The sequence below is a fragment of the Eretmochelys imbricata genome, chromosome 24 (assembly GCF_965152235.1).
Source record: "Eretmochelys imbricata isolate rEreImb1 chromosome 24, rEreImb1.hap1, whole genome shotgun sequence".
Classification (NCBI taxonomy): domain Eukaryota; kingdom Metazoa; phylum Chordata; order Testudines; family Cheloniidae; genus Eretmochelys; species Eretmochelys imbricata.
This window is the reverse complement of record NC_135595.1, coordinates 20,919,000-20,931,291: the sequence shown is the minus strand read 5'-3', so window position 1 is coordinate 20,931,291 and position 12,292 is coordinate 20,919,000. Positions and strand designations below refer to the sequence as shown.

Sequence of the window (12,292 nt, the reverse complement as noted above, 5' to 3'; positions counted from 1 at the left end):
GAGGACAGGAGGGGGATCAGGGGGATGGGGGGCAGGCTCCAGGGGGGACTTACCTGAAGCAGCTCCTGGCTCCTGTGGAGGCATGGCCAGGAGGCTCTGCGCTCTGCCCTGTCTGCAGGCACCGCCCCCGCAGCCCCCATTGTCCGTGGTTCCCAGCCAATGGGAGCTGCAGGGGTGGCGCTTCGGGCAGGGGCAGCATTCGGAGCCCCCTGGCTACCCCCTACGTGTAGGAGCCGGAGGGGGGACATGCCGGCTGCTGTCTGGGAGCTGCGCGGCACTGCCAACCAGACAGTCAAGGGCCTGGTCAGCAGTGCAGGGTGTTCACCCTGGTCACCCTAAGGTCAATGCAGACTCCGGCCGGGTCAGCCAGAGCCCGGCCAACCTGCCACGACCCCAGTCAGGCTCCATCTGTCTGATCTCCACGGTCAAATCCCAGGACCCCCCCTTGCCTCTCTCAGGCCTCAGTCTCCAGCTGGGCCGGGCTCAGCTTCCCTGCTGATTGGGGGGAATCCAGGGACAGCATCGTCTCTTGATCTGGGTCGGGTCCAGCCAGTTCCTTAAGGCCCCTTTACTTCTCTCCCCTATGTCTGTGAGTCGGCCCTGAGAGCGGACACAACTAGGGTGACCGGACAGCAAGTGTGAAAAATCGGGACGGGGTAGGGGGTAATAGGAGCCTATATAAGAAAAAGACCCAAAAATCGGGACTGTCCCTATAAAATCAGGACATCTGGTCACCCTAGGCAGAACCCCTCTCCCCCACTGGGCAGCCCTGCGCCATGCAGGGGAAACCAAGGCACACCCAAAAATGCAACAGAAAATTCCCACTTTGTTCCCCCCGCCCCCGAATCAGCTGCTGTGGGAGCAGGTGGCCCCTGCACACGGGCTGCGGTTTGCCTGCCTGCAGCATGCTGGGTCCTGTCAGCGGAATTGCAAGCTGCAGTGGGAAGGCAGGACCCCGCAAAGGAGAAGTGAAAGGGGCCGCAGCTGAGGACGATGCAGGATTCCCTCGGCCTGTTCCCAGGGCGCATCACCCCTCCCAACAGGTGCTACCTGGCCCCCTCAGAGATGGCAAGGGAGGAGTGGGCCTTGGCTCTGGAGCAGTAGGGCCCACAGCAGCAGGGAGCGGGGGGGGAGGGGGGGAGGAAGCTCTCCTGGGGGCAAACCCACATGCCAAATCCCCCTCTTCTATCTGTCCCCCAGTCACTGCTCTACCGAGTGCTTCCTCCCTCCCTCAGTCATGGCAACACAGACCACTGCACAACCGTCCCCTCCCAGAGCCAGGTAGAGAACCCAGGAGTCCTGGCCCCCAGCTCCCCCTGCTCTAACCCACTAGACTCCCCTCACCTCCCACAGCCAGGATAGAACCCAGGAGTCCTGACCCCAGCCCTCTCTGCTCTAACCCACCAGACCCCACTCCCCTCCCACAGCCGGAATAGAACCCAGGAGTCCTGCCCCCTTGCTGTGGGCCTTTCTGCAGCATTGTCCCTAGCTCTGTGCAGCTGTAACCCCACTGAGTGTCAGCTCAAAATGTGACTGAAAATGATACTCCCAAGCACTTCCTCATTCAAAGTCTCAGACACCTCCTTGGCAAAACTCCCAGCACCCCTCACTGCCTCCTCCAGCAAGGAAGAGAGACGGACCGTGCCCTGGCACTCAGCTCAGAGCCTGCCAGGATCCCGAGCCATTCCCCAGCTCTGCGCCGGGGAGGGAGGGAGCTGAAGGCGTAGGACATACCAGGTGAGAACCATCCCCCAGTGGTACCACAAACATCCCAGGGGCTGCTGGGAATAAGACAGGAATTTGCAATGGGGTGCAGCTACATAGAAGGCCAGGGCTAGTACCCAGGAGTCCTGAGTCCCAGCCCAGCCCCCCTGCTGTAACCCACAAGATCACATTCCTCTCCCAGAGCTGGGAGAGAACCCAGCAGTCCTGGCTCCCAGCCCTCCTCGCTCTAACCACCAGCCCCCACTCCCCTTCCAAAGCTGGGGCAAGAACCCAGGAGTTCTGGCTCTCAGAGCCCCCTCTAATCCAGCAGATCCCACTCCCCTCCTAGAGCCAGAATAGAACCCAGGATCCTGCCGTCCCCCGCCCCCCATCCCAAGGGAGTCCTCATTCAGTCTCTGAGGCCCCCCAGGTCCCTGTGCTCAGCTCTGCCCCTCTGTCCCAGGCAGTTCAGAGCAGAGGCTCACACTGACCGTCTGGTTCTAGGTCTCTGTGCCAGTGTGGAGAGCCCCCAGTCCCCGGGAAGGCAGGATGGGCCCCGTTTTTCCCCTCCTGGCCGCATTGCTGCTCCTCATGCCGGGGGCGTCTGCCTATGGCTTCAGGAACTGTATCCAGTCCATGGAGGACCCACACAGCTTCCGGTGCATCCAGCGCTTCCTGAAGGACATAACCAGCGCTGTGGGCGACCTGCCTCCTGACGCCACGTTCGTCAACGTCTCCCACAACTCCATCTGCCGCCTGCCTCCGGCCAGCTTCCGCCACTTGCCACAGCTGCAGCAGCTGCAGCTGGTCTGTAACCACCTGGAGACGATAGAGGATGGGGCTTTCGAGAACCTCAGCGCCTTGGACACGCTCAACTTGTCCGACAATCGCCTGTCCAAGCTGTCCAAAGGGGCCTTCCAAGGTCTGGGTAACCTCACCCACCTCTCCCTGCGCAATAACCCCTTGAGCACGATTCACCCCCGCGCCTTGCAGCCCCTGGGCAACCTCCGCACCTTGGACCTGTACTTCTGCCGCCTGGTGAGCTTTGCCGACGTGGCCTGCAGCCTGCAGGGGTTGACAAGACTGCAGGTGCTGAACCTGTCCTGCAATAGCCTGCGTTCTCTCAATTCCAGCTGTCCACTCCCCCCATCTCTCTCCACCCTGCATCTGTGCAACAATTCGCTCCGGGCCGTGGACGGCGGCGGCCCACAGCTCCTGCGCCACATCAGGAGCCTGGACCTGTCCTATAACAACATCTCCAATGTCACTTCCTTTGCCGGTGCCGAGCTCCAGAACCTCAGCTACCTGCTGCTGAAGGGGAACCCCTTGGATGTCTTCCATCTTCTAAATGTGTCCAGCCTGCAGCCGCACAGCCTGGACTACTCCGGCCTGCACTTAGGCAACGAAGGCGTGAGCAAGGTCTGCCAGCGTTTGGGCAATCACCAGCTCAACCACCTCCTGCTGCAGAGCAACAACATCCGGGAGCTGAGGAACGTGTCCTTCTCCCTGTGCCCGCCGATCCGGACTCTGGACCTCTCGTGGAACAAGCTCAAGTGGCTGGACTGTGTGGACAAGTGGCAGCACAACCCTCTGGAGAGCCTGGTGGTGGAACACAACCTGCTGAACCGACTCAGCACCTGCCAAAACTCCTCGTTTTTGGAGGCGTTGCACTTCATCAGCTTCCGCTACAATCGCATCCTCTCAGTCAAATACTGGGCATTCAGATACGCCCCCAATCTGCGCATCCTCCACCTCAACATCAACACCATCTCCTACCTGCACAAACATGCCCTGAAGGGGCTCTACAACCTCACTGAGCTGCGGCTGGATAACAACCTGCTGACCGACCTCTACGAGGCCAGCTTCACCAACCTGGTCAGACTCCGCACCCTCAACCTCCGCAATAACCGCATCTCCATCCTCTTCCCCTGCGTCTTCAGGCACCTCAGCCTGCTCCGGATCCTGGACCTGGGGGGCAACAACATCCGCCACTTGACCAGTAGGTCGTTCAGCGGGCTATGCAGCCTCTCCAAACTCTACCTGGATGGCAACCGCATCAAGGAGATCAGCAGTGACATTTTCCACCTGGTGCAGGCCACGCTGGAGGTGCTGGATTTGACGGGCAACAAACTGCAATACATCACCAAGACACAGCACAAGAGCCCACCCTTCAGGCACCTGCACAAACTCTATGATCTCAAGCTACAAGCTCAGCAGCCCTACGGCATGAAAATAATCCCCGCCAAGTTCTTCCAAGGCCTGGCTGCACTGCGCTCCCTCTATCTGTCAGAGAACAAGCTGCTCTCCATCTCCCCGGATGCCTTTGACGACCTTGCTCAGCTGCAGTATTTGAGCTTGGCTGACAGCAGCAATGGCATGCAAGATCTGCCACCTGGGATCTTCAAAAACCTCAGCCGCCTGCAGAAACTGAACCTGGAGAACATGGGGCTCCATTCGCTGACGCTGGAGGTCTTCGGGAACCTCAGCAACTTGACTTCGCTGCTCCTGGCCAAGAACCAGCTGCAGACCGTCAATGTGAGTGTGGCCAATGCCCTGGGCTTGCTCAGGTACCTGGACCTACGCAAATGCCCCCTGAGCTGCACCTGCAAGAACCTGTGGTTCCAGAACTGGCTGGCCAACAGGTGGGTGCAGGTGGTCTATCTCTACAATTACTCCTGCGACTCCCGCCAGCAGCTGGGCTATGTGTACAGTTTTGACACACACGTCTGCTTCCTGGACGTGGGGCTGTACTTGTTCTCTGTCACTGCCCCGGCGCTGCTGCTTCTCATGTTGCTGCCCCTGATCTACCACCGGGCCTACTGGCGGCTTAAGTACCATTTCTACATCCTGCGCTCCTGGGTGAATGACCGCTGGAGGAGGCAGGATGGGGAGCACTTCCAGTATGATGCCTTCATCTCCTACAACTCCGCTGATGAGGGGTGGGTGTTGGAGCAGCTGGTGCCAAGCCTGGAGAGCAGCCAGGGCTCCTTCCGCCTCTGCTTGCACCACCGGGACTTCGAGCTGGGGAAGAGCATTGTTGACAACATCGTGGATAGCATCTACAACAGCCGCAAGACCGTCTGTGTTATCAGTCGCAGCTACCTGCAGAGTGAGTGGTGCTCTCTGGAGATCCAGCTGGCCAGCTACCGGCTCTTTGAGGAGCTCAAGGACGTCTTGGTGATGGTGCTCCTGGAGGCCATCCCCGACAGGGAGCTGTCTGCCTACCACCGCATGAGGAAGGTGATGCTCAAGAAGACCTACATCAGCTGGCCCCTGGAGCCTGCAGCCCAGAGGCTCTTCTGGACCAAACTCCGGAAGGCTCTGAAAGGCAGCTACATGGAGGAGGAGGAGGAGTTGTATCCATTTGATGAGGAAGATAAGCCACTCCTAGAGTCCACATCCCAGCTTGGCTAAGGAAATGGGAGTTTCCAGTGGTTCTATACCACTGCCAATCCCCATCCCCTGCAGCCCATTACTTCCTCTATCACCAGCAACTTCCCCACCTCACAACCTCACCACCCACAGCAAGCAGCCCGCCTGTTTCTATCTCTGAGGCTTAGCCTGGTCCTGTCCCTTGGGAGTTTTGCCACTGGCTTCCCTGGGAGTAAGAGCCTCCAGTCCCCACCTGGCCTCGTGTTCGAATGACCCTCCATGAGTGACAGAACTGGGCAATGGGACCCGAGCCCAGTTTGAATGCATCTCGGGACACGCTGGAAGCAACAGCACGAGAGGAACTTGTAGGTAAATTCTGACCTGGGATGTGGCAGCTGCTCACTGGAGACAGCCAGGACCTGCGGGGAGGACAGGAACAGAATTCCCTCTGACAGCTGAACTGTCCACAGAGTGCCTCAGACAGGAACTAATTAACCTTCCTCACCCCCACCCCCCCCAGGAGGTGACTTCTCTGAGGTCACGCAGCCAATCTGGGGTAGAGGACTCCTGGACCCTCCTGCTCTACCCCACTCCCCTCCTGGAGCTGGGAGAGAACCCAAGACTCCTGGTTCCCAGCGCCCTCTGCTCCAACTCACTAGACCCCACTCCCCTCCCGGAGCTAGGAACTGAACCCAGGAGCCCTGGCTCCCAGCCCTGCACTCAGAACAACCTGCCTTCTGTTCCCTCCATCTGGGAATTCAGTATCCCTCAACCGGGCAACTTAAGCTGCTGCTGGAGTCCTCACCCTGCCCACGGCTCCTATGGAGCCAGCAGCGTGCACCTTCCAGGGCCCCGGGGCAAGTGACGGAAATGGACCCTGCAGAGGAGCGCTGTGTGGCTCAGAAGCTTGTCTCTCTCCTCCACAGAAGCTGGTCCAATAAAAGAGATCCCCTCCCCCACCCTCTCTCTCTAATTTCCTGGGACCCACAGCCTACTGCTACACTACATCCACTAATGGACCTGGCAGGGGAACTAAGAGACAAACTCCCCAGGAGGAGCAGGTGGGCCAGGGCCCAGGCAGCTTCTGGCCTGGGGCTGGCCCCGGGCTGTGAGACCTGCTCTCTGCCTGGGCACATCTGACCAAGTTCCCCCCTGAACCTGGAGGACACAGGCTGGAGACCTGCAGGGGAAGGGTTCAGGCACTAGGGGCGATGCATGGCAGCTCTGAGAGAGGGAGCAAAGGGAGCTGGATCTATGGTGGGGGTCCAGGGGCTGGTGGGGGGAACGAGGCAGAGCAGGAGAACTGAAAATTACAGTTCCTGGGTGCCCCGAGGGAGGTTGAGCAGGGTCAGAGCAGTCCCGACTCCCAGTTAATACCCTCCAGGGGCAATGGGGCTGGGGAAATATCCACTACGAAAGCCATGAGTGATCTGACCCTGACTGGGGGGAATCCCAGTGTGACGGCCTGGTCACAGGGACTCAGTGATTGAGGATCTGTACAGGGGCATAACAGAGCATTCAGCCTGAGGGGAGATCTGTCTGTCTGTCTATCCCTCTGTCTCTCCAGCCAGCCAGCCCCAGGCCCTCTGGGTCCCTGGTTTAGTTTATGGTTTGGAAGGCCACTGGCCCTGGAGAGGGGCGGGCGAATAAGACGACCCCAGCGGGAAAGCAGAGTGGGATGCGCTCAGCCAGCCATCTCCTTGTGCGGGCGGGAGGACAGGTCATGCTGCCTATGGCAGCAAAGCAGCAGGGATGGAAATCCCACTGCCTGAGGCTTCTGCGGATCCTCCAGGGGGCATCTCGGGGGCGATTTTCTTAAAGGCAATTCTCTGCAACGGGGGCTCATGGAGGGGGAGTGACAGGGTTCATGCAAGGCTCCTGGCCCCAGGCCTTTGCTCTGGCTCAGAAGGACAATGCATCCATGGCTGCCTTGGCCTCAGAGAGCCTCTGGGAATGGCCCGCACTCCTTGTGGGCTGGAGGCAGTGACACTAACCCCAAGGGGGCGCCTGGGAATGGGGCTGGCGAGAGGGGGAAGTGGAACCTGCCCCCCAGCCTGGTGTGGCTGTGAATCCAAGGAACTGTCTCACCTCCAAGGAAACCCCCACAGTGCCGCTTATTGACAACTGGCCTTTATTGAGGAGCCTCTAACATGGCCTCGGCTCTGGGGGAGCCCGCTGCTTGGGAGGTGACCTGGGGGACCCAAGAGGGGTGGATACCCTGACCATGACAGAGTTGGGCTGCACGCAGGCCCCTAAAGCCGCACAGTTGATCCCAGTACTGACTGACGCCGCACAGGGCACTGAGGAAAGGCAGCTGGGAGCTGGAGGGACCAGTGAGCGCCCCAATCCAGCCAGCGGTGCCAGGGCTCCCAATGCACTTCCTCCCCCTGCCAAGATCTCTCAGTACAGCTTCATGCGGGGGAAGACCCAGGCCTCAGGGCTGCCCTCCTCTAGCAGGTATCCGTGCAGAGTGGGCTGCGGCGAGCGGCTGTGCTCCAGCGCCTCCGAGGGGGGGAAGAAGGACATGGGCAGCTGCTGGAGTGTGCGTAGCTGCTGGGCCCCCACCAGGGGGAACCTGCTCTTCCACCCCCCAGCATGGGGGCAGCCCTCCCCACTGGCTTCCGGCAGATCCCAGGTTCTGGGAGCGGCAGCTCTGGAGTCCCATGGCTGGTAGCAGTTGGGGGCTCTCACTGGCTCCATGGATGCCGGCTTCTGACAGTGGTCTCTGGGCTTCACCAACAGCCTGTTGGCATGCCTGGGCTTTTGAGCTTCTTTGGGGGGCAGGAGCGGTTCCAGGTGAGGCCCCTGCCTATCCAGCGAGCAGACCTGCGGGAGGAGTGCTGGTTCTGAGCACAGTTCCCAGGAGACAGCCCTGTGCCCTGGACAAGGCCACGCCAGCACTCGGGGGGCCAGGACCTCTGCTGCCTGGCTGGGCTGGTTGGGGCTCCAGATGCTTTTCAGGACATCGAAGGAGGTCTGCATCTCCGAGGCGGCTCTCTCCATGGTCTGGGAAGTGTGTAGCTCCAGTGGGGGCCGCTTGCTCTGGGTCTGGGTCTGCAGCACCTGCCACAGCTCTGGGCTCAGCCGGTGGGCACAGGGGTGCTGAAGGGGCCCAGCCAAGGGGCACTCCGCAGGGCTCCTGCTGTCCAGACCCAAGGTCTGCACCGAATCCCCAGCTGCGAATGGCATCCAGTGCCCTTGACCGTGTCCCTCGGAGGCACAGTCCTTTCGGGCCAGCCTAAAGGCCATGCTGGCTCTCTCGAGCCTGGTCCTGGGCTCCCAGACGGCTTCCCAGGATCTCCCGCAGCATGGAGCAGCTCTGGGCAGGGGGCCTGGGGCTTGCGGGGCAAAGGTGGCTATTGTGCATGAGTGTCGGGCCGAGCCGGACAGGAGCGCGTGGTGGGACGGAGCTGCTGTGGGGTGCATGCTGTGCTGGCCAAATGGCTCGCATGCGCCAAGGGATTCCAGGTCCTCCCTTCGGGTCGCTCTCCTCTCTCCCTGCATGGAAAGAGAAGGGGGCTGGCTTGTCCAGCCGGAGGAGGACGGCATGCCAGCTAACAGGGCAAATGCTGGGAGTGGCAGGGGCCATCTGCCGACTCCGCCCCTTGTGTGGGCAGCGTGCTCTGGTGTACCTGGGTCCGATGGGGTATGTGGGGCTGGGCTGGGGCACTCCGCACTGGGGTGCTCTGCAATGGGACTGGCTTAGAGAGTCTGTACCGATTGCAGCCCATCTCCGGGGCTACGGAGTCACGGCCCACACATCCCTGCGAGGTAAGGCCAGCTCTGCCCGACCAGAGGTCTCCACCTCCCCATGGGCAAAGGACCTTTGCTCTCATCTTAACTAGCTAATCTCTGTCCCTCTGTCTGTCCCTCACCAATGCCACATGCATGCGGCCATGCACACAAGTCAGTAAGGCAAAGACCCCACCTTGGAAAGTCACTGGGTCCTCTCCGTGTCCCCTGGAGTCCCACTGGAAATGGGGTAGGCAGGCCTAGTGACAGGCCTTTAGATTGACAACCCAGCAGGTGGGAGGGTCTGGGCCTGGTGTTTGCTGCCCCAATGATGGAGGAAGGTGCCTTCATGGCCCTCCAGCCACTAGGTTCTGGGGTAGGGGGGCAGGGGGCTTTCCAGGGACCACAGGCCACTCACCGTTTTAATGACCGTGTGCACAGGGCTGGGGCTGCTGAAGGCCAACACGTCCTGTCCCCTTCTCCTCTTCCCCGAAATGCCCTGTTCAGAGCTCCAGCTGCCACTTGATCCCGGACCCAACAGCAGCGCCTGACCCCTGGCATCTGGGCTCCTAAGAGCTGAGGGCAGCAGAAAATCAGGAGGCTGCGCAAACCCAGGAATCAAACGCAGTGTGGGCCAGGTGCCTCTCCAGAGCGATGGGACAGAACACGACGCCGCCCTTGCCCGGCCCCGAACCGCAAGGTCACTGCACCCACCTCTGGGGGGAATGCGCCAATCGGCCCCCCCGGGCCCAGAACCGCAGGGTCACTGCACCTGCCTCTCCAGACTGACGGGACAGAACACGACTCCACCCTCTCCCCGGCCCCGAACCGCACGGTCACTGCACCCACCTCTCCAGAGTGACGGGACAGAACACGACTCCACCCTCCCCCTGGCCCCGAACCGCACGGTCACTGCACCCGCCTCTCCAGAGCGACGGGACAGAACACGAGTCCACCCTCCCCCCGGCACCGAACCGCACGGTCACTGCACCCGCCTCTCCAGAGCGACGGGACAGAACACGACTCCGCCCTCGCCCCGGCCCCGAACCGCACAGTCACTGCACCCGCTTCTCCAGAGCGACGGGACAGAACACAACTCCGCCCTCGCCCCGGCCCCGAACCGCACAGTCACTGCACCCGCTTCTCCAGAGCGACGGGACAGAACACAACTCCGCCCTCGCCCCGGCCCCGAACCGCACGGTCACTGCACCCGCCTCTCCAGAGCGACAGGACAGAACACGACTCCGCCCTCGCCCGGGCCCAGAACCACAGGGTCACTGCACCCGCCTCTCCAGAGCGACAGGACAGAACACAACTCCGCCCTCGCCCCGGCCCCGAACCGCACGGTCACTGCACCCGCCTCTCCAGAGCGACAGGACAGAACACGACTCCGCCCTCGCCCCGGCCCCGAACCGCACGGTCACTGCACCCGCCTCTCCAGAGCGACGGGACAGAACACGACTCCACCCTCTCCCCGGCCCCGAACCGCACGGTCACTGCACCCGCCTCTCCAGAGCGACGGGACAGAACACAACTCCGCCCTCGCCCCGGCCCCGAACCGCACGGTCACTGCACCCGCCTCTCCAGAGCGACGGGACAGAACACGACTCCGCCCTCGCCCCGGCCCAGAACCACAGGGTCACTGCACCCGCCTCTCCAGAGCGACGGGACAGAACACGACTCCACCCTCTCCCCGGCCCCGAACCGCACGGTCACTGCACCCGCCTCTCCAGAGCGACGGGACAGAACACGACTCCGCCCTCGCCCCGGCCCCGAACCGCACAGTCACTGCACCCGCCTCTCCAGAGCGACGGGACAGAACACGACTCCACCCTCTCCCCGGCCCCGAACCGCACGGTCACTGCACCCGCCTCTCCAGAGCGACGGGACAGAACACGACTCCGCCCTCGCCCGGGCCCAGAACCACAGGGTCACTGCACCCGCCTCTCCAGAGCGACGGGACAGAACACGACTCCGCCCTCGCCCCGGCCCCGAACCGCACAGTCACTGCACCCGCCTCTCCAGAGCGACGGGACAGAACACGACTCCGCCCTCGCCCGGGCCCAGAACCACAGGGTCACTGCACCCGCCTCTCCAGAGCGACGGGACAGAACACGACTCCACCCTCTCCCCGGCCCCGAACCGCACGGTCACTGCACCCGCCTCTCCAGAGCGACGGGACAGAACACGACTCCGCCCTCACCCCGGCCCCGAACCGCACAGTCACTGCACCCGCCTCTCCAGAGCGACGGGACAGAACACGACTCCGCCCTCGCCCCGGCCCCAAACCGCACAGTCACTGCACCCGCCTCTCCAGAGCAACGGGACAGAACACAACTCCGCCCTCGCCCCGGCCCCGAACCGCACGGTCACTGCACCCGCCTCTCCAGAGCGACGGGACAGAACACGACTCCGCCCTCGCCCGGGCCCAGAACCACAGGGTCACTGCACCCACCTCTCCAGAGCGACGGGACAGAACACGACTCCGCCCAGCCCCGGCCCCGAACCGCACGGTCACTGCACCCACCTCTCCAGAGCGACGGGACAGAACACAACTCCGCCCTCGCCCGGGCCCAGAAACGCAGGGTCACTGCACCCACCTCTCCAGAGCGACGGGACAGAACACGACTCCGCCCTCGCCCGGGCCCAGAACCACAGGGTCACTGCACCCGCCTCTCCAGAGCGACGGGACAGAACACGACTCCACCCTCTCCCCGGCCCCGAACCGCACGGTCACTGCACCCGCCTCTCCAGAGCGACGGGACAGAACACGACTCCGCCCTCACCCCGGCCCCGAACCGCACAGTCACTGCACCCGCCTCTCCAGAGCGACGGGACAGAACACGACTCCGCCCTCGCCCCGGCCCCAAACCGCACAGTCACTGCACCCGCCTCTCCAGAGCAACGGGACAGAACACAACTCCGCCCTCGCCCCGGCCCCGAACCGCACGGTCACTGCACCCGCCTCTCCAGAGCGACGGGACAGAACACGACTCCGCCCTCGCCCGGGCCCAGAACCACAGGGTCACTGCACCCACCTCTCCAGAGCGACGGGACAGAACACGACTCCGCCCAGCCCCGGCCCCGAACCGCACGGTCACTGCACCCACCTCTCCAGAGCGACGGGACAGAACACAACTCCGCCCTCGCCCGGGCCCAGAAACGCAGGGTCACTGCACCCGCCTCTCCAGAGCGAGGGGACAGAACACGACTCCGCCCAGCCCCGAACCACAGAGTCACTGCACCCGCTTCTGGGGGAAATGTGCCAATCGGCCCCCCCGGCCCAAAACCGCAGGAAGCTAGTACAGGAAAGTCATGGCACCTGCCCCGTGCGGGACCTGGGATGCCAACTAGGGAAACTGCAGCAGGGAGATGAGGAGGCAGAATGGAACTGCACAAGTCGGGCCTGGCCTGGGCATTAGGGCTAGCACCCCAACTCCGGGGGACAGACCCCAGGGAACTTGAATTAAAATACAGGGGGCTG

At 62.5% G+C, this 12,292-nt stretch overlaps 1 protein-coding gene across 1 annotated transcript; it reads left to right on the top strand.

Moving 5' to 3' along the window:
• Positions 1-2,253: 2,253 nt before the first annotated feature.
• LOC144279736 (uncharacterized) lies at positions 2,254-5,118 on the top strand. Its single transcript, XM_077841349.1, has one exon. It carries the CDS (start codon positions 2,254-2,256, stop codon positions 5,116-5,118), a length of 2,865 nt encoding a protein of 954 aa, XP_077697475.1.
• The last annotated feature ends 7,174 nt before the right edge of the window (positions 5,119-12,292 follow it).